The sequence below is a fragment of the Ruditapes philippinarum genome, unplaced genomic scaffold (genome assembly GCF_026571515.1).
Source record: "Ruditapes philippinarum isolate M1 unplaced genomic scaffold, ASM2657151v2 ctg570_1_1_1_1, whole genome shotgun sequence".
Taxonomy (NCBI): domain Eukaryota; kingdom Metazoa; phylum Mollusca; class Bivalvia; order Venerida; family Veneridae; genus Ruditapes; species Ruditapes philippinarum.
The window spans coordinates 146259-168863 of NW_026859409.1; the positions used below are offsets into that span (position 1 = coordinate 146259).

Sequence of the window (22605 nt, forward strand, 5' to 3'; positions counted from 1 at the left end):
AACATTCAAACATTATGCTTGAAATATGTAAACACGTTCATTATCATTATATATATTTTTTCTCTTTTTTACATGTTGTTTTATGACAAGCAAATTTTTGCGGATTACAAAATCAGACTTCAACAAATGGTACCATATTGTCCATGAATGTGCACTAGTGTCAAATCTCGGTATAATGTATCGGTTTCTGGATGGTATGACATAGTACAAATTTAAAACCAAACAAAAAATATAGGTTACAACAAATGATACTTTTTAAGGCCAAATGATCCTTTTTTTCAGGCATGTGGAACAGAACGGCAAATAAATATATCAAAACGAAGTGTTTCTTCCTTTGTGATCTAATTTGCAAACAAAACTAGTACAGGAGTAATTAGATTTCTCTTAAACGTTTGATAAATAAACGGAGGACTTTGATTATCTAAAGAGATGAATGATCATTTGACTAATCCAAATAAGACAAAGTATACTGTATTTTCTAAATTCGTTAAATTGTCAGAATAAGTTTTAATTTCGCAGCATCCTCGATGGCTAGAAAATTCTAATTTGATTTAGTTTATTGTAATAAGAAAGATACAAAGAAAGCTGCAAGATATTTCTTGCCAACACATTGTCTTGGACATCCAATGTAGTTAACAAGAAATTAAACATCTCAAAAGCCACAAAACTAGGCTAAGGTGAAGTACTGGGCGATATTTTACCACCGCCACACATATTTTTACACACATTAATGCAAGTCAATAAACTCAGAATTTGGAATCCCTCGAGAGCTGAATTTTCTAGCATTCTGGTGATTGTCACGTATGTTTTAAACAACATTAAATATATGTGTTATGTTGACTGTGAGCATTATTTCAAAAATTCACGAACGCTGACATTTCACGCCCGATGAACGCAACGTGTAATAAAGGACAACTTTCATTGACAATAATTGTTATTTTTGGGGTCTTAATTGTGTCACTGCTTAATCTGTCCGCACTCCAGTAATACGTAATACAGATTATAGTTATCTAACAAACTTTTAAGATGATATATTTCCTTTTCTTTCATCCTAGAAAGGTGAACTGTAAAAATGGCAGCTCTTAAAACGGCCTTCAGCTTTTATTTTCCGTTGGAAAAACAATTCTGTGTTGTTTCAAACTAAGTATTTCATTACTTTATCTTGGAAAAGAGCATTATATCACTGTTTAGCATGAAAACCGTGACCCTAGAACTATTAATAACGCGTAAGGGTCTAAGGGACGTTCGTTTCTAAAAATAGAAGGTCGGGAAACGAATTGTCCTCTTTTCTAACTTAAATGTAGAGAGCGGACCGATAGATAAGAGGTGTCATTGTGGTGTTTTCTAATTGTTTATGTATTTTATGGTCTGTAATGTAACATTTTCCACCTTAATTCTTTTGATTTGACAATTATATGAAACGATTTAACTAAAAATAGCATATTTAACCTTTAGAAAAGCTAAAGGCCTCTTTAAAGTCAGAGGTAAACTATAAACGAACTAAAAGCAATAAAGAAATACAGGTTATCATGTTTGCAACTTTGTTACACTGACTTACATTGATTCTAAATTTTCTAGAACATTCGTTCCCTAAGAAAAAAGAAAAAAATATTCCATTGCTATTTTAAGTTGGGTTTAGCGATAATTCTACACATAATTGGCAAGCGAAATACTTTGAATGGTTTGTACTGCGATATGAATAATTATTATGCTCCGTACAACCTTAAATGTAGAAATTTGCACGATCTCTGCTTTTTGACCTTTTAAAGGCCCTTATAGCCAAAGCTTTGTATTGTTGTGTTTTTTGTTTGTTTGTTTTTTCTTTACAATTTTCCGAAAAAGGTACACATAGGCTATAGAGCTATTGCTTTTTTGGCCATTAGTAAAATTATAGTAATCAAGTATATTGTTTGGAAGACAAAATATCACTTTTTGAGGCTTTGCTATTTTTATGACAATTGATTACACATTCGATGCAACTTTCATCGCGTCTAACATGCGAAAAACATTTAAAAATGCGGGTTTGTCCTCATGACCTTTTTTACTTAACAGGTTTTTTAATCAAATAAAATACAACAATTTCAATTAAAATTGTGAAAAAGTATCTATCTACCATGCTTTCCAACTTAAACCGCTGACTCTGCTCTTCATTTGCAACAATCCAGTCTATTTTGAAGTTAATAAAAGTGAACTTGATATCAAAATGCAAAATCAATGATAGTTATAATAACTAAAACAGCACCTTATAGTATAGAACCTTGTCGAAAGCCTAAAGTGGTAACAGTTGTTGCCAGCAGAAACTGTGGTTAAAGCGGTTAATGTGTCATATATAGAAACACTTTATTAGTCTCATAAAATCAAATATAAACAGAAAAGCAACTATTTCTAGCAAAAAGGTATGGATTTATAACAGTATGTGAAATTAGATATATTTCCTTCCGCGAACATCAATTATTTCACACCTCGAAACTGATAGTTCACTTTTTTGTCTGAATGAAATTGTGGAAAGGAAAAGACCACACATGTAACTTAGCGATAGAAACATTATTATCAAGGAAATGTAAACAGATTAAAAACAAACGATAAGAAAATGTAAAGCGTTTAGCCATGGTGCGATACAAAGAGAATTTAATCACAAAAGGTGCAAAGCAGGGTCAGAATTTAAACATATTTGTTTAACTTTTAGTATATACACGTTCTTTCCGTTTTTACGAAAAAATATGTTTTTCAAGGTTAAAGATTCAAATTAAAAATTTGTTGAATTTTATTTTTAAAAGTCTTGAGACTTTAAGGTTCAGACACTCTGTAAAGGATCGAACCATTATCTCTCACACAAACACTTTGTAACTTAAAAAAATATTCATAATGATAATAAATTGTACTAAAGAACACTCCATATAGAATAGCATAAACACTGACCTGTTTATTTGACTGTCTTGTCTTGGGTGTTCCCATACACAAAATGGTGCTTTCGGAGAAGCAGACTCTATCTGGCACTGAAATCTTGCGACCCCTCCAGTAATAACATTAATGTTCTCGGGTTCAATGCGTAAGGTAGGCTCTGAAATAAAAAGGTTAATCGTACAGTGTAACCTCTCTAGAACGACCACTCTGTAAAACAATCACCATTTTATAACAACTGTTTGAAACATTCCCAAATATATACATACATAAACAGCACTCAGCAATAAACAAAATCTTTTGAAATCTTAAAATGATGGAAAGATGGACAAGTCATTTTAATATATTTAGCGTGGTAACAAGTATTAATGTTTAGCTTCCTAAATTCTGTTATTATTGTAAGCAGTATTGTAGGTGTTGCTTTTTTGGGGGTCATATTCTCTATTTATTATTCATAAATATCTGTTAATGTTCTACATTGTTGTAAACCATTAAATGCTCAATGCATTCTTAAATATACAAACGTTTAAAGCGAACCATTAACATCAGTATTTAGATTAAAATTTTAAGGTATTTCATCAGTGAAAAAGAACGATCTTTTTTTCTTATTTATTAAGCCCTTTGATTGATCTAAACACGTATCTTTAATTGATAATTGAAGTATTTTGTCTGTTATTAGTATAATTTGTCTTTAAAAGTTGTATGCAATGAGTAAGCAATATATTTTTACTGTATTTTAATGTAAGATGAGCACAAACTTTTCTTTTATGAACGCGTATTTTATGTTTGACAAACTTTTTAAAACCGCAAAAAATTTACATGTACTTTCAAGTACGTTATTAATTAAATGATAAAGCATTTTTGCAAGTAAAAGTTGGGTCAAGTAATTTTCAAAAATCAAATTCAAATATATCTTAAAAGTTTTTAATGAAATGTTTGATAATTTAGAGTATTTATCTATTAGTCATCCATTTTTAAAACGTTTGTTTTCATAAAAATAAATTGACTCAAGTCACTGCAAATCAAGACAAGTAAAAACTTATTTGAATTTAAATTGAACGCTTTAGGTCTTGTTGAAATATATTGAAGAAGTGTTTTGTAACGTTTAAAAAGTGTGTAGCTTAAAGTATTTCTATTACCGCACTTGCAAGAAATAAGATAAATCAAGGAGTAACTAATTGTGTTTTTTGTTTTTGTTTTTTTTATTTTTACCCCGTACTAACCAGCTTCATACTATTGTTTTATTGAATAATTCCCGACTTTATGCCCAGGACAAAAGAAAAAGAAAATCAGGATCAAATGATCCTAATTTTGTTGCATTGCATCATGAATCTTTCATTGAATATATTCAAAATGTTTCTTGTAGCTGATTTGAAATAAGGATTAAAAATTTAGGATTAAAGATAAAAAAGTACAATGGTAACAGGATCAAAATAAGGATCGGTTTTAAGATCAAGGTCAATTAGATTAAGTTTTTAATACTTAGATATCTTGAATAGTAATAAAGGAATGGTTCGGACATTTCGTCATCTATTATATCATATCAAAGTCCCTTTTCTAAGATAGCATGAAATGTTAAACCCAGCATATTAATAGTGAAATTTTTTAAACATGAATTTTGACCCTGACCTCAATCCTGATCTCGAATCCCTTGTGTCTAATAGACCTGTATGTGTTATACACATTTGATATTTTACTTAACCCTTTTTTTTTTTTTATTTTTTTTATTTTTTTTTTTTTGGGGGGGGGGGGGGTAATCGGCCTCTGGATTTCTGTTATCTACAAGAATTCATTAAAATACCAACTCTTTATCAAACGCAATAAGTACTTCCATTGTACTCTATGTGTCACCTTAACATCTAGAGTAGGAAATTGGAACTTCCAAATAAATAAATGTTTAAATAAACCCTAATGGGAAATAGGAAGTCAGACATTTTCAATTTAAGACCTTCTCATCGGAACAAAACCTAGGTCAAAGACTAGTGCAAAATATGACATAAATTTCAAGGTCTCTATTACTGACAAAAGAAGGGCGTTTTCAGCATGTTCTGAGACATGAAAGGTAGTTTTTGCAGACAAAAAGTCCCTCAGGCTAGCCAGATTCACGTGACAATTGTTTACTGATAAAAAATGAGCCGCGTTACGACGAAACCAACATAATGGGTTTGCGACCAGCATGGGTCCAGACCAGCCTGCGCATCCGCACAGCCAGATCAGGATCCATGCTGTTCGCTTACAAACCCTATAACAAGTAGAGAAACTGATAGCGAACAGCATGGATCCTGATCAGACTGCGCGGATTCGCAGGCTGGTCTGGATCCATGCTGGTCGCAAACCCATTATGTTGGTTTTGTTATGACACGGCTCAAATATTTTTCTATCACTATCAACCGTGCTATTAAATGCGATAAATGCATGAATAGAATATCATTTCATTTGTTAATTGCAGAAGAAGAAAAAAAGTTAAATAAATTGCTTTATTGCAAAGAACAAAATCAATGAATTCATAGCAAAAGCGCCGCACATTATTTTGTTTTTTGTAGTGCGTACAGGACACACAAAACTTGAAAAGTCGTAGCAATCATCTCTAAAAGCATTGGTGTGTGAACTTATAACTTTTGATACATTTATTCAAAGTTATTTATAGGAAATGCATTCGTTAGTTTTTATTATTGTAGGTATAATTAAGAATGAAAAATGTTAATTTTCATTTTAATTGTCAACATTTGTCCTGTTTAAACAAATTACGTCATTTATATTACATAGCTATTATTTCTTTATTTTCACAGCTCTACTCGGTCCTTCTAGAAAGAAATAAGTGCTAGTGCTAATAATATCATCACCAATGTATATTCTTATTTCTGTTTTGACTTCACTTGAAAGTGACAATAATAGCTTCTTCCCAAACTTTCTGTCGGGATTCGAACCAACAGCGGTGGGGGCAAGTGGTTTGAAGTCAACGACTTTTAACCACTCGTCAATGGACGCCCCCCCCCCCCCCCCTCTAACACACACACACAAAATAACAATTGGTGTAAGTTAACTTACTTGCGACTTTTACCTCCACTTGTCTGCCAATGAAGGTACCAAAACTGTTTGTTGCATAACATTCATAAAACCCAGTGTCGTCACGTGACTTTTTGCGTTTGTTGAGGAATTTTTCGATGATAAGAGACCCGTTAGATGCTACATATACCCGTTTCTGAGGTAGTACAGTAACTCCATCTTTAGTCCATGAGACGTCGGTGTGAACTTTGTCTTCTGAGGTAATAGGACAGTCTATAGCAAGACGACTATTTTTGAGAACTTCTATTGTATTAGCAGACGGTTGAACGATGACACTGCTGGGAGGTGATTGTATTTCCCCTGAAACTGTAAAGGTGAAATATAATTAGATGACGTCACAAGTACGTGTTACGTTGATTCAATAGTATTTACTATATCAGACACGCTATCAAAACGTTGCATGCAGTATCATAAGCGTACGACATATTTATTTCCAACGACAACAATTTTCACGTTTAAACAATACACAGTACCTAAGTTGTTACACAAATTACGCCATTAAAATTACATAGTTATGCATTCTTTCTTTTTAACTCTCAACTCATTCCGTTTAGAAAGAAATTAGTGCTGTGCTAATTATGTCATCAGCAATGTATATTTTCTTATTTCTGCTAATTGGGCTTCACATCACCCGTTATTGCAAGTGAACAATACAAACGCTAGACGACAAATGACGTCACTAACGTCTTTCACTAATCAGCAAATGCATATCTATCGATTGCATAATAGTGAACCTTTTTATGATTCGAATATACTAGCGTCAGATGGACTTTTGATTCGATGAGATACCAGATTGTCATTTTAGATCTATATACTATTATTTCGATGAGATCATTATCTTATCATTGTCGATCTATAGTCTACTGTTTCGATAAAATAAAATTATAAAATGGGGGATCGATAGTTTTGGTTCAAATGAGAAAGCATATTATCATTGCTTTTTAAAAATAATTTTTTTCGACATACATAAAATTACATTGCAGTTTTATGGAAATATTCCGCAAATACGGGAAAAATTATCATTGCGGGTTTTATAGATGTTTCAAACAAAAAACCGAAAATTTAAATATTGCAGATAAAACACTTTCGTTTTAAAATAAAACACTTTATAAAGGGCCAGATTACTATTGCAATCTATAAACTATTCTTTCGACGAGGTAGCAAATTATCATGGCAGATCTATACACTATTGTGTCAATGAAATACCAGATATTTTCATTATAGATCTACTGTCTGTAATATTGATAAGTAGACAAATCTGTTACCGTTACGAAGTTCGTTAAAGTAAATGAAATGAAAATATTAATTTGATTGCATTGTTTTGCTCGCGGTATCCTTTGTAGTAAAGGCAATTTTGCATATAGCCATTGTTATTTAATCTTTGTTATTGACAAGTGATGTCGTGCCGTTCCTTTTTTTTATTAGATAAAATATTTTATAGCTTAATAAAGTTTAGTTTAGTTCAGGTATTTCAATGACAATTTCGCAGTTATAAAACCACTCATTTGTTGAGGTTTTTTAGAAGAAGTATAGAAAACTTTTGTTGTTACTGGCAAAGGTGTAGGAGTATTTTGTAAGAACATGAGCTAAAAATCTATGTTTTTTGTATGTTTATCTTTTAATGAAAGGTCGTAAAAACATAGAGTTTTACGACAACACCCACTGTTTTTCAAGACCACTTTACGACTTTTATCAAGATACTCCAGAAATGAATCACTAAATGAATAACTCGTGGTTTTTCTTTTCGATCATAAAATTGGAAAAAAGAGAAAAGCTTTTTACTTAAATAGAAATTATTATTTATCAAATATATGCTTATAGTAAGAACCGCATAAAATGTTGCCAAATGTATCTCACTTTAGAGATAAATAATGTATCTCACTTTCGAGATATATCATGTATCTCACTTTAGAGATATTTAACGTATCTCACTTTGGATATAAATTATGTATTTCATTTTAGAGGTATGTAATGTATCTCACTTTAGAAATAGATAATGTATCTCACTTTCGAGATATATCATGTATCTCACTTTAGAGATATTTAACGTATCTCACTTTGGATATGAATAATGAATTTCATTTTAGAGGTATGTAATGTATCTCACTTAAAAATAAATAATGTATCTCACTTTTGAGATATATCATGTATCTGTATTTAGATATATTAAACGTATCTCACTTTGGATATAAATAATGTATTTCATTTTAGAGGTATGTAATGTATCTCACTTTAGAGATATGAAATGTATCTCTCTTTGGAGATATATAACGTATCTCACTTTAGAGGTATACAATGTTTCTCACTTTAGAGATATACAATGTATCTCACTTTAGAGATATACAATGTATCATACTTTGGAGATATATAAGCTGAAAATTAAAATCGCTTGGTTATCATGCATTCAAAAGATGCAAAAAATCTATCTCTCTGGTTTTAATTTTGAATTGTATGCATTTCTATTTGGCATCAAAAGGTTTCATTTGTAATCCTCACACTAATCATTATTGAAAGGCCATTGTGAGGCGGCAATTTACCTGAGAAATAATTTCAACAATTTCAAATATTAATTTCGCCGTATACGTGACATTTATTTGGAAATATCAAAACATAAATTAAAATATTCGTGAAACTAAAATCCCTGAAAGGATAAATGGGCTTTTTTAAAATTCAAATCCGGGGTATTTGAAACACAAAGACAACACGTTTGTTGACATATGTTACAACTAGTATGTTGTTTTGACCCTGATGTCTTTATCAAAGTTTTATTTCGCGAAATGACATTGCAAAGTAGCGGAAAGATATATTTTAACATGACGGAACTGTAACCATGTATATCAGCGTTTATCATTTCAAACATTGCTCTTTCACAATGCTTCCACGATGTGGCCACACACAAAGAAATAATATTATGCATACTTCTATTTTGCCATGTTCCTGATTTTGCTCATATTGTTTCATCACTTGGTGTGCTTTGTATTTTGTTTTCGGATGTATGACAAATGAACCTAGATAGCCAAGACATGATGAAATATGTCATAACGCTACATTGAACTTGCAGTCAGTTCCATGAAAATAGATTATATTCATCATTACTTATACAATAGCATTTTGACTGGCAACAAACAGTTTCTCTGTCTCTGCCAGTCAAAATGCTATATATTTTTCTATCCCAAGTCAATCACCGTTTAATTGTTTGTCAGTACAAAATGCTCTATGTTTGTATTTGTCAGTATAAACGCTTGACTTTTGTATATGTCAGGAATAAAATGATTGTCATTTGAATTTGTCAATTAAAATGCTTGAGCTTCGTCAGTAAAAAGGTTTGACTTTTGTATTTGTCAGTAATAAAATGCTTCACCTTTATATTTGTCAGTGATAAAATAATTGTCATAAGTATTTGTCAGTTAAACAGCTTGACCTTTATTTGTTTATTAAATGGTTGCTTAATCTTTGTATTTCTTAATTAAAAATGGTTGTAAAATGCATTTGTCAGTTAAAAGCCTTAAACTGCTTGGCTTAAAGTTTAAAACTGTTTGACCTAAAATTTAAACTGCTTGGACTTTGTCAGTTTAAGAATGCTTTATCTTTATATCTTGCAATGACAAATTATTAACATTTGTTTGTTTTGTTTTTTTTTGTCAGTAAAGAAATGTTTGATCTTTATAGTTGCTTGTTTAAAACTGCTTTATTTCTAACACATTATTATCACCATAAATGTACAATATACATGATATTTCTATTTAAAATGGCATTATACCCAGTCATGTGTCAATGGTGGGTGCAAATTTAAAGTTAAAATACTTTAAAATTTTGCCACAATTGTGTTCAATTTTATATTTAACTATGCAAAAATAAACAATAATAATCCATAAGACCTAAAGACATTTCTATAAATATTGTTAGGAATGAAGCAGTATCGTTCAATATTTAAAAAAGAGAGTTGGGTAGTCATTGTATTGTTAAGGCAGTTTTTGTATTTTATCGTGAACATTTTTCATTATCAATTGAGCCGTGTGATGACAAAACCAACATAATGGGTTTGCGACCAGCATGGATCCAGACCAGCCTGCGCATCCGCGCAGTCTGATCAGGATCCATGCTGTTCGCTTACCAACTCTATTACATGTAGAGAAACTGATAGCGAACAGCATGGATCCTGATCAGACTGCGCGGATGCGCAGGCTGGTCTGGATCCATGCTGGTCGCAAACACACTATATTGGTTTTGTCATGACACGGCTCAATTATTTGTCAATACAAGCAAAAGTCAGTCTCTTGAAATGTATCATTAACTGAAATCAGCTTGACAGCGACAAAATGAGCAATAATGCCACTTTAATTCACTAAAACATTTGAGCAAGAGGCTATGTTCAAAGATGTTTCAATAATATTCTACGACAACCTGTCTATATCAAGATAAAGTGCAATTCAGGACAACATAAAGTACATTTCAGTGTCCCTGATGTCATGCCATATCATTATTTATCTGGCAGAACTGTACATACATTACCAAGGACAAATGGAAGCCTTATGATTTGGTACAGAATGGAAGAAAAGTGTTGTGTACAGAATTATTGCAAAAAACTTTCTCGACTAGTGAATGTACGTTATCTTGCGTTATGTTATGTAAAATTAATGTTATGTTGATATAAAATTAGGCTTCGTTGCATTGTGTAGCACAACTCATCAATTTGCTGTAATTTAACGTGCTGTAAATAAATGTTCTTTGTTGTGTTGTAATGTGTGGTGTGTATTTTGTTTTCCTATGTTATGTTGCACTATGATGTTTGATGTTATGTTGTGTTGTATGATGGTGTGATATGTTTATCATTGTGTTGTAACAATATGATGAGCTTGCTTTGTGTTTTATAGTTGCTTTTTTAATAATTGTCATGTTGCAATGTGTTGTGTTGTGCAATGATGTTTAATGTTATTTTGTGTTGTGTTGCGTTACATGACGGAGTGATAAGTTTGTTGTAGTGTATTGTTATGACATATTACTAATGTTTTCGTATTGTGCACTGTTGTGATAAGTAATTTATATCAATGTCGTGTTGCAAAGTGTTGTGTTGTCCTGTGTTTGAAAATGTAGTCCGAGATTGTACTATTGATTAGATTCGTGTTGTGACAGGGCACTATACGTCACACTGTATACTATTGTATCTCATTAAAATGTTTCTAATCATTTCTTTTTCTTCCATGTAAAATTTTGGGATTTAAAGATAAAAGTATGGTAGGGCAGTAACACATGTAGTCACACGGCAACATTTCTTTAAGCTTTTCGTTGTCATACTGACGTGTTTGAAGCCCGTAGTCGCTCAAAAAATAAATAAAACAACAAATAAAACAACAAAAAACAACAACAAAAAAGCAAACAAACAAAAAGAAAAAAAGAACACTGATAAATGCCTCCGTAATATCTTCATTTAAGTTTTTTGAACAACTATATCATGTCTGTTGCACCGTCCACATTAAACGTGACAAACACATTTCCATTGTTTGACCTGATTTCTAACATGTGTTGTGACACTGACAAAAATAAATCTGCAGCGTTTAATTCTGCGTTTCCCCAGCAACAGATGCGCAATAGAGTTTAACATTTTCAAGTTATCATATAAATTTCATCGCTGTCACTAAAAGATGAATAACGCCGTTGGGGACGAATATTTGAATGTGCAAATTTAAATTCGGCGCAGCAGCTAAATCTCCAACCAGCATGTCCAAATCGAACAAGATACTGTAGTTAGTTGTGACTGAATAATTAAATAATTTAATAAGTTTGAGACAGCGCGTCTATTTAGTATTCATTAGATTATTTGTGAAGCATTTTATGAGTGATTTAATCTTTTTTGTGTGTAAGGCGACATAATAATGTTTCCAATGTAACATGATATTCCCGAATTTCGTACCACATGGAGGGACGTTGTACGACTTTATTTTCACTACATGAGCAGCAATTGAGAATAAAGTGAAGTATTATGTTAATTCCAACCTACCTGTCACTAATTGCTATACATCAAAATATGGAAGCTTTAATTGTCATACGCTTTTCATGACAACAAAGATTTGTTCGAGTCGGCTTTGAAAATATGAATTCACATAATTTAATTGGTGCATATTTACGTTATTTGTTGACGTTTCGTCCGACACAAAAAGTAAGTAGATCATTCAAGGAACAATGACCCAATGCGGAATGTTATTTAGGTAAAAAAAATGCAAAATGCCTGTTTACAATTATAATTTATTTATTGCTAACCGGTACAGTCATTGTGCATGCCGGCGCTGTATTTTCTCACGCTCGACGTCACTTGCACCATGCTTACTCGACGGCACTGTGTTGTATAGATCAGAATAAATATTAGCTATATAAGAAGCACTTATCCTTTACAAGATCAATGGAGCGTTATGACATATTTCATCAATTCATGGCTACCTAGGTTCATTTGTTACACATCCGAGAACAAAATACAAAACGCACGAAGTGATCAAACAATATAAGAAATGTAATCAGACACTTGGCAAAATAGAAGTAAGCATAATATTATTTCATCATGTGTGGCCACATCGTGTATTTTGTTGTGGGAAGCATTGTGACAGAGCAATGTTGGAAATGAACGCTGATATATATGTTTACAGTTTCGTCATGTTAAAATATATCTTTACGCTACATTGCAATGCCATTGTGCCAAATGAAATTATGATAATGATAGGAGGGTCTAAACAACATACAAGTTGTATGAATGTCAACAAACGTTGTGAATTTGAGTTTCAAATTTACCAAAGAATGAATTTGAGACAGTCCATTTTATCCTTCAGGGAAATCAATATCAAAGTAAATGGATTTCGAATAACTGCAGTCTATGCATCTCTAATGCCCCAAGAGATGAGCTGGTTTTGACCCCTGGTGTTGCTTTGAAGTTTGTAACACCCGAGGTTAGCCAAAATCACTTTTCCTATTTCGGTGCCCTATGACCTATACTGTGTGGATGCGCCGTAAAACCAGAAAGAAAGTTCAAAAATGAGCTACCAACAGTAGAGAGCCTGGCCAGAATGCATGGGATGTGTAGGCAAGGGAGAAGCTACACTGGTGGCAAAGGCAAATCACTTTTAGTTACAGAAGAATAAGGGTTAATTATAGAACGAAAATGTGACTTATGACCGACCAAATAAGTGTTTTAAATTAGTATTACCACAATCTATTTCATTTATTTCAATTTCTTAAATACATTCACAAAGCTATATCAATATAGATAAAATTACTTTCAATTTATAGCAATTGAGACAACAAAATGTAATATTTCAGCGGCAGGAGTCAAAATTTTTGTTTTACTTTTTAACATTTGTAAATAAACGTTTAAAGTTAGGGGGCAACGTTAGCGATTTGATGTATTATTTAAAGGCATATTATGTCTAAGAAACCAACATTTTTAAATTTCCTTCTTTAGGAAGGGCTTACATAAGTTTTATAGCGATTACATAATGTTTAAGAGCATTTTAGATGCTTATCACCTGTAGAAGGTAGAGTGTAGTTTGAAATTATCTGTAGTAAAAGTAGCAAAATGTAAACAAAGTAGTATTATGACTTCCATATAAAATAGTGAATCATTATAAGAACACTAATTGTCAAATGGCAATAGAAGCAAAAGATGGTTCAGGTATTTGGCCAATGTGTAAACTATTGGAATATATAATATAACAGGTCACCAAAAATAAAATAAAAAAGTTTTGAGAAAGAAAAGCATTGCTGAGGATTAATGGGTCTTTAATGTATAAGTTACACAATACAAATCATATAAAAAATAAAACATTACTCTTAGCTGGTACAATAATTTATTCAAAGAAAAATACAAACAAAAATCCCTCTATTTCAGCAGACGACAAATAAATATAGACCTACATCTATACTCATGTATTTATTTTCCTCTTTTCAAAAGTTCTTGCTTATTTCTTTTCTGTTTTTCCCCATTTCTCAAAAGGTTTATTGATTAGAGACTTTATCGTATGCGCTGTTGCGTCTATAGTTACATACGTACATACGTTTTGGATTGTGGTCTTTTGCAGAGAATGTGCGCATATTGGCTTTTTTACTTCCCTTTCTTCTCTATCTTACAGCAGCGAAGGTTTGCTGCGAAACAGCAATACCTTACCTACAAAACGGAAAGACGTACACACTTTTCGCAACAATACTCCAAAATCCACTCTCGTGCTCTTTGTATTAGCCTAGATTGTTCACCTCTATGTTTTCATAGACGCGTTAAGATCTCAGACACTTCGAAATATGTTCTTCGCATACTTATGCACAGTATTTATGAATTCTCAAAAGACGTGCATTTAACTAGTGAGGAGCAAAAGCTGATGTGTTTAACGATGGTTGGGTTCAATTGTTGCTCATTATTTCCAAGAATTGTTTGATTCGTCTATTGTTTACAGATGTCACAAATGAATTGTAATCCCTATGTTGCAATAAAATCATAAATAAAAGAAACTACCTTGCCGAGTTATCAAGTCATTTTCAAAAGTTTTCAGATACAAAATGTATAACTATGAGTTACTCTTTAAAAATATTTTTTAAAAAGAGAAATAAAACAACAACAAGTATTATTTATTTGGAGGCGTCAAGGTCACGCTAATTTGTTAACCTTAACAAACACTTTGCACGTTAGACAATCAAATAACGTTTGCTGTTAATTTAATTCTATGGCGTTAAAGGGTTAAGGTCGGTGTATTACTTTGGCAAGAATAAAACTTGAATAAGATATCTTGAAAAACACGTTATTTCGAACAAAAAGTTTTTAGATCATCCAAAAGTTGTTGAAAACTTATGGATATACACTAAACTTTAATCTGCTTTAAGCAAAAGTGTTCATTTGATAATAAAGTTCGTAAATTTTCAAGCGCACTGTTCTAAATTCAAAGTTTGTCACATTCGTTGTACAATTTCAATAAGTTAGAAACCTCCAACAGAAAAAAAAACCAAACGATTGCTCGGACAAATTCCCCGCTTACAATTGACAGCTTGGATTGTTTTTAATGCAATGCTTTTTGCTCGGAACATTTGTTGCAAGCGTTTACAGTTCAATAAATATTGAGTCCCATAAAGCCACCTAGATGTTGTACGTCAGAAAACAAGACAATGTGATTTATGATTAACATTAGTACGTTTACAGTTCAGTTTGACTGTATCATTTTTCGATATATGATATATTGGAAACCACCATTTGTAAACTAAAACGAAAGGAAGTAACAAGTATAATGATTTAATGTTTATTGCAAACTATAACTATGTTCATATTATTTCTGCAAAATTAATGTCAACAAAGACTAAGTGTAACGACCATATCTTTACGCGGACTACTTGCGATTATTTGGCGTATGAATACATTATATTTAGTGTTCCCCCTGTAACACTTTCAGGCCAGGTACCACTTATCCGAGCATCTCACTTTTACTTTACAAGTGCAAGAAAATAGGTAGTATCTCATGTTTGAAAGGGTGTGTAAACAACTTAGATAACGCAAAGTCCCATATATCTTAACATTGTCAACACTTAAACTACAATTATACACGATAGGTGGCGCTATTAAGTCAACAATTTTCCAGGAAGGAGCTATACGATCCAAACATTCATCTGTTGATTTTAACAGCGGTTCGCTTGTTTAAATATTTGTCAGTGTTTGATACAGTGTAATTGATTAGATAGTTATATATAAAGACTTAAAGAAACACAGACCAGCGATTTTAAGATTTACAGAAAAGTCTCCTTTGATTATTTTCACTTTTCGAAATAAAAGAGAAATAAATTACACAGTTATATAGGAGATTATTTTTAAAGAAAACACACAACAAACTTTTGATTTCAACAGCGGAGATATTTAAATGACTCTTGTATTTCATCTAATAGGGATGATCGATTTTCGATTCTAAACAATCGGTTCTTGACCTCTCTTAGAATTTTAAGTAAAACATTCTATACAAAGTTCATATTCAATAATATTGTTACTAATGATTTATGTTTTTCAATTAATTCTTGATCACAATACAAAATCTTATGGGGTTAATTTCGTGATATCGCCAAATTCAAAGGCAGATAACTCCTTGCCTCCATTTTTCCTTAAACTGTTTCTGTTATCATATTCTAGGATCATACAAATTTTGAATGAATTATACTTTTCAGTTTCCATTCTGCCAATATGTCTATATGAATATGTAGCAAACGCCTTTAGGTTTAGACATTTAGATTAATTCATCCCAATGGTATAATAAAGTAAACATGTTCGATTTTCCTACAAATGTGCTGTGCTACATTAAATTTTAAACGACACATGTTTTGACCTTTCCAAACTGTTGAGTTTTAACATTTTAGAACTTAAACATTGTTTTGAAATCAAAATATTTTGTAAAAAGAAAAATAAGCATTTAGGTGAAAGGCATTAGCCCTAAAGATGTAAAATGAACAATTTTCCATAGACCTGCAGAATGAGTAATGGTGAAATAAAACAAAAGCATTAAGTTACCAGTGCAAACTTCTTAAAACAAGTTATAATAATAGAAAACAAGAACATCTATCGTGGTAAAATTATACAACTGTGGTATTTTGTTATTGAAGATTTTTGAAACTAAGACACGTTTGTATGTTTAGGTGTAAATTCTTTGTTTCACATACCCTTTTAAAGTTTTTAAGGTTTTGCTTGTTGATACAAATGTTTGCTTGCCACCGTGTATATTCTATATTCTATATTTTCTTAAAGGGCCAATCAAACCCCGAAAAATACTATCACTTTTATTTTTCCAAAGTTTTCCTGTTTTTGGTGTTCTGTACCATTATCTGGAAATAAAAGATTTACTCATTGGCCAAATAGCCGACCCATCTTTTGATGTTTGGCCTTACTAATGTTATGTTGGTTTAATACTTTGTCAACATTTTGCTACTTTCATGATAAGTTCATTTGCACTCAATCAGGCTTTGTCAACGATCTAGGCATAACACGTGCTCTAAATCCATAGTTAAGACATTATAACCGATACACAGACTTTCCTTTACTTCTTGGGAAAATCCTATAAATTTCAGTGGCTTTCACGTGCCTTAAAATGATTTTGACGAATCCGAAATAAAGGCTACATTTAATACAAGTGCTTGATCAAATAAATTCGTATAACAATGTCTGTTAGCTTAAGGTCATTTGTGGAAAAGCTGTAATGTTTCTTATATTGATATAATACTGTTCATAAGGAAAAACAATGTGATGAATTATATAAAATGGACATAAGATACTGAATCAGTTTTTTGTGTCTTTATTGCGTATTATGCAACAAGAAAACTAGATTATCGCATGCAATGAATGGTTTTCTCATTTATGTCCTTTAATTGTTTTGTTATTTTGTGGTCTATCAACAGACAGAGGTAGATTTCAATTATAAAGGAAGAAAGGTTAATACAAAAAATGTATTTGAAATTTAATACCATGAAATGTATAACCGGAAAGGTTGGAGTTAGTAAAGTCAATCCTATATATACAGAAAAAGTGTTAAACTTTGTAAGAGCAACAAGAACCAACTAACATTTAATGACCTTTGCTCCAAATGATATCTTGTATAATTAATTTCAAAATTCTTCTTTTCCCTTAACATTTATTATTCAAGACTTGAAATGTGTGACGTAATGAACTCAATTGTAGACGTTTATAAATCATTAATTTCTCCATTCTCATATATACATATGTTGAAAGCGGTTCAGCCGGTGATAGGGAGGGTGGAATGTGGCTTGCACTAGCCACTGCTGTCCTTGAATTGGCTCACACTTATCGAGCTTGAAACGTTTTTAAGTTTGCCTGTTCGGCAACCTTCTGAACAATGCTAGATATTCTTAATATATCACTTTCTATATTCTTGATATGTCAGATACTGTATTATTCATATATCAGATAACTTTACCATTAATATGCTAGATATCATAGTCTTTATAAGTATTCTGTATATATCACATTTTTTGTTCTTCATGTCTCAAATAATATTCTCTTATATATCAAATAACTATATTCTTCAGATATCAGATTATTTTTCCTGTATGTATATCAGACGCTACATTCTTCATACATCCGATAATTATATTCTTCATATATCAGATATTGTCTTTACTTAAAATTAAAATGTATAAAGCTATATCTCTCTAAAATATTGTGAAAAAGAATAACTCAAAAATGCCTATATGAATGAAATATAACTATATTATTCATATGTCAGATATATCTTTTAACTGTATTCTGTATGTGTAAGATACTATATACTTCATATATCAGATACCATATTCTTTATATTTGTCAGATACAATATTCCCAGATGTAATATAGTGTGTTTTTCAAATGTCTAATACTATTTTCTTCATATGCCACGTATGTCAGGTACTATGTTCGTCATGTGTCAAATATTACATTCTTTATATGTCTGATACCATATTCTTTATATGTCTAATACCATATTCTTTATATGTCTAATACCATATTCTTTATATGTCTAATACCATATTCTTTATATGTCTAAAACATTTGTCTTCATGTGTCAGATACTGAATAGATTTACTTCGATTGCCATTTTTACAACAACTCTTTATGATACACCATTACGTTTTGTCTTTACAACCATTTGTCTAAAAGGTATTGACACGAAAAGTTATTTTGTAGAGTTCTCGTCAATTATTTCAAGCTCTCTACATATCATGATGAATGTCGATGATCAATTACATAGATTAACTCTTTAAGGTTTCGAAACTTTTGGTCTGAAAACAAAAATAACAATGAAATAATGAAAACATAAAAGTAGAGAGAGTAGGTTTGGAAAATTTAACCAAAAACACAATACAGTATTGATACTCTCTCAAAATATAAAATGAGCTTTTAAAATATGTGAGATTTAAGTCGTTTTACAAGTTCTATAAATTTACCTTTTGAGGATAAACGATACAGTTCATATGCAATAGTTAAGTCTACTCAAAACAAAGTTTTATCAACTAAAAGGGGCATGAAGCTATATATAATGAAACATTTATATATATGAATATATATTTCTCTAGTTTAATAATGTTTGAAACTTTCTGCACTCAACTCTCAAGGTGTGCCGTTTTAATTTTAATTTTCAGCTACTTTTTATGTTTTTTTCTGTAAGCACTCTGTCTAAAAATGTTCAGTGTGGTTTATTTCAAAGAGATAAATGCTCTTTTAGTATCATTTCCATACAGGTTTTTACTTCCATTTGCATCCCCTTGTTATTGCATTACATCAAATGATGTATTTCTAACTCAAGCATGCTATTTTGTATTGGCGATAAAGGCATACCTTATCAGCATTTGCAAATTTGGATTGAATAACGATAATAAATATCCGGTTACAATATTTTTCAATTTGACCCTGTCTTAACCCCCCATTAAAATACCATTAAAATGTTTGGTTGAATGCCAAAGGCTCCTAATTTTAATTCTTGTTACGTTATGAAATTTATGCCTGTCAAAGTAGTAGTGAAAAGAGTTTTAATTGAAGACAAATTAACCGCGAAAAAAGCAATTATAAAAAAAAGTATGAAATATAACAACTTTATTTGCCTGAATAAAATGTTATAATAGTAGTGTGACAATGCAATTTGTAAGCGTATAATGTTTATAATATTTAACCGAGCATTATATTGTATTTCATACTTCATTAAGTAAAACGAAATTTAATATTTTCTAACTAGGACTCTTCTGAGGCTTTTTTGACATCACGGGGATAGAATAAGTGTTTTCGTGTTTTTCCCTACCATTTGATGTAGGTCTATACCAATAACTTGAGTGCAAAATTTCAGATCATTCGCTGACTCTTTTTGCTTTTCCAGAACAATCATTGTTACTGAGCAAAATGACCTTGGACTGAAAGCGTTAGGCGCGAGTTATGAATTGCACTGAATACTGATTTCCAGTTTCCAGAGTATATTTCTTTATTATACTTTTCAAAATTTTAAATTTTGTTTGGCCCAGTTCATCTATGTTTTATGTCTGTAGGTTGTTTAACCCTATCAAATTATACGCTTATAAAAACAAAAAAGTAAACTGCCTTATGAAGCTATAAAATCAAGATATAATGTTGTATTTTCTACGCGGCCAGCAACAATGTATTTTATTTAGATTTAGGATTTTAGGCTTTATATTTTCAAGAACAACTTTAGGCATTTTGTCAATGCACCTATAATGTATTTTTCTAGTGGATTAATTCTTTCATAATATTGTTATGACGATTATGAGAAGCGGTGTATTTCTGAAAAATCAACCTACAGGCAAGTCTATTTTCATTAAGCTAAGAAAAATACGCATCCATTTGCCCTAGATTACGCTTTCTTTCTTGTTGTTATACAAGGAAGTTTTAAATATTCGTGTGACCGTTTTCTTCATAAAATTGTTACTACATGTAAAAATAATGTTTCTCTGGAAAAAAGGAGATAAACTTGCTAAAGAAAATATAATCGGAATGGTGTTCCAATGATTTATTTGCTATAAAAGTCAACCTCGTAAAAGGAAATAAACCATGTTCATTTTCTTGTAACGTATTGCTTTTCAATAGAAAAAAATGACACAAATACTATTTAAACAGTAAGGTGTTTGTCCTATTTTAGTTAAGACCTACTGTAATAGTTCAGGGCATTACCGACTTGGTGTTTAATGGATTTTAATTTCAAAATATTGAGCAATTGAATATGTCATATTTCTAATATTTGAGCAGGTGAGCAAACTGCTCAACAAGAAGATGATTTTCTCTATGCTGACAAAATGGGGCACTTTCATACTCATACTACATGGAATAGGGGGTCGCTCTCGATTTAAACTAGTTGCAAAACGTTGAAATTATTGTTTTAATGTTTATAGTGACCAAAAAGTCCAATTCATAATATTGTAATTTTGTTTCATTTTTAAGATTAATAAAAGACACAAGTTCTGTTTGAATCTGTATCATTTCTACTAATTATTTATATTATTATTATCATTATTATTTTGCAGACTCGGTAAAATAAGGAAGTGGTAGTTTGCAATATCTGAAAATAATACCATATTTCCAATGATATTAATAATACTTTTTGTATTTTTGGTTTACCAAATTATCTTTTTTGGATTGTCTTAATTTAGTTTTAAATATTTATGTAAGCTAGATTGTGAGAAAAAAATGAAGCTTATTTGATCCACGCTTGATCCACTCTCAGACTATTTTTTTCCCTCTTATACAAAGTCAAATGACATGCCTATAAATATTAAAACAATAAAGGCATTTCTTTCTTTAATTTATGGATCTAATATTTCAACTTCAGTCAATAAATCAAATTAATTTAGCTCTACAAGCATATGGAATGTTGTAAATAGCAAAGGTTATAAAATAATATTATTAAAAGCGTTACAAATCGTGGGCACATTGACCTATAGCATGCTGTATTTTTAAGGAACGCAACAGTCCTTGAATCTTTGAATAGAGAAAAAAAGGAGAGTCGCATTTCTACGAACGGACACAAAGCATACGAAATCTAAGCTTCTTCGCTATACATACATCTTTGCTCTAGATGTCATTCAATAGGTAGTCAACCCACATTTCTTTTTGAACAAATCTTGAAAAATAGACTTTAAGTGTCTGTTTGTAATACCGGCTATAGAAAAATGCTTAATAACTTAGCTGGGAAAAAAACCATTTGGTATAAATCATTAAAGAAACCTGAATCCAGAAACCATGTGCAATGGGAGCACCGCATGGGAGAAACCGTAAACCGTGATTATATAACTTTCTTTGTCGGAAGAATTGAATACAAAATGAACAGAATAATAAATGCAAGTTCATATACATGCACTAACTTTCAGCCTACTCTATCATTCTTCCTTCACAATCCATTAAAACGCCACCCTTCTAGATGAGGAATCATAAATATAACACAAAAGAACAATCAACTAGTAAAATGAATGCATACATATATTAAAAATTTACAACATTTATGTTTCAATTGCAAATGACGCTTAGCCTGTTTTAAACAAAACTTTGACTGATTTTTTACCATTTTCTTTCATCATATTCCTACCTCGTTTCTCTTTATTTGTTTACCCGACAAAACCAAAGGATTTAACTTGGGAATGCAAATATGAAACTTGCCGCATGCAAAGGTTAGAAAACAACTGTAATAAAAGTTAATTTCTTATTGGGAGCCATCGATATTAACAGATGCCAATGAGTATTTCAAATCGTATTTAGTGTTTCATTACGTAATGTGTTATTATCCGGCAGAGTCCACACACCCCAGCACCGGCTGCATGTCAGTCGGAGGCATTCAACAATAAAAGTGGACATGACAATCGAATATAACTTAGTTCCTCTTCATAGTGGTATTTAAGTCGACACCAACCACTATATGTATAAGGGACGCTTGGCATTATGTAAATAAGTATAAATGTTCTACATGTTGTAGGATTATGACGTCATATAGAATCTTATGACATGGACAGACGACATTCACAATTGAAATATTAAAAGACATCTACTGCGCATTTTGTAAGTGTTCACGAGTTTTGTCTGTCCTTGCACATACATTCTCAAACTTCTTAGTAAGGAAATATCCTGGATTTTTTTTGGCAATTATAAGCAAA

General features: G+C 31.3%; 1 protein-coding gene across 1 annotated transcript in view; it reads right to left on the minus strand.

Moving 5' to 3' along the window:
- The window catches only part of LOC132756394 (protogenin-like), a 77793-nt gene that overhangs the window by 45818 nt on the left and 9370 nt on the right, over nucleotides 1–22605 (minus strand). The window contains exons 2-3 of the mRNA XM_060747462.1: nucleotides 5950–6273; nucleotides 2920–3061 (exon numbers count right to left, since the gene is read on the minus strand). Of these exons, the coding sequence (XP_060603445.1) occupies nucleotides 2920–3061; nucleotides 5950–6273 (466 nt within the window). The remainder of the gene's footprint in view (nucleotides 1–2919; nucleotides 3062–5949; nucleotides 6274–22605) is intronic.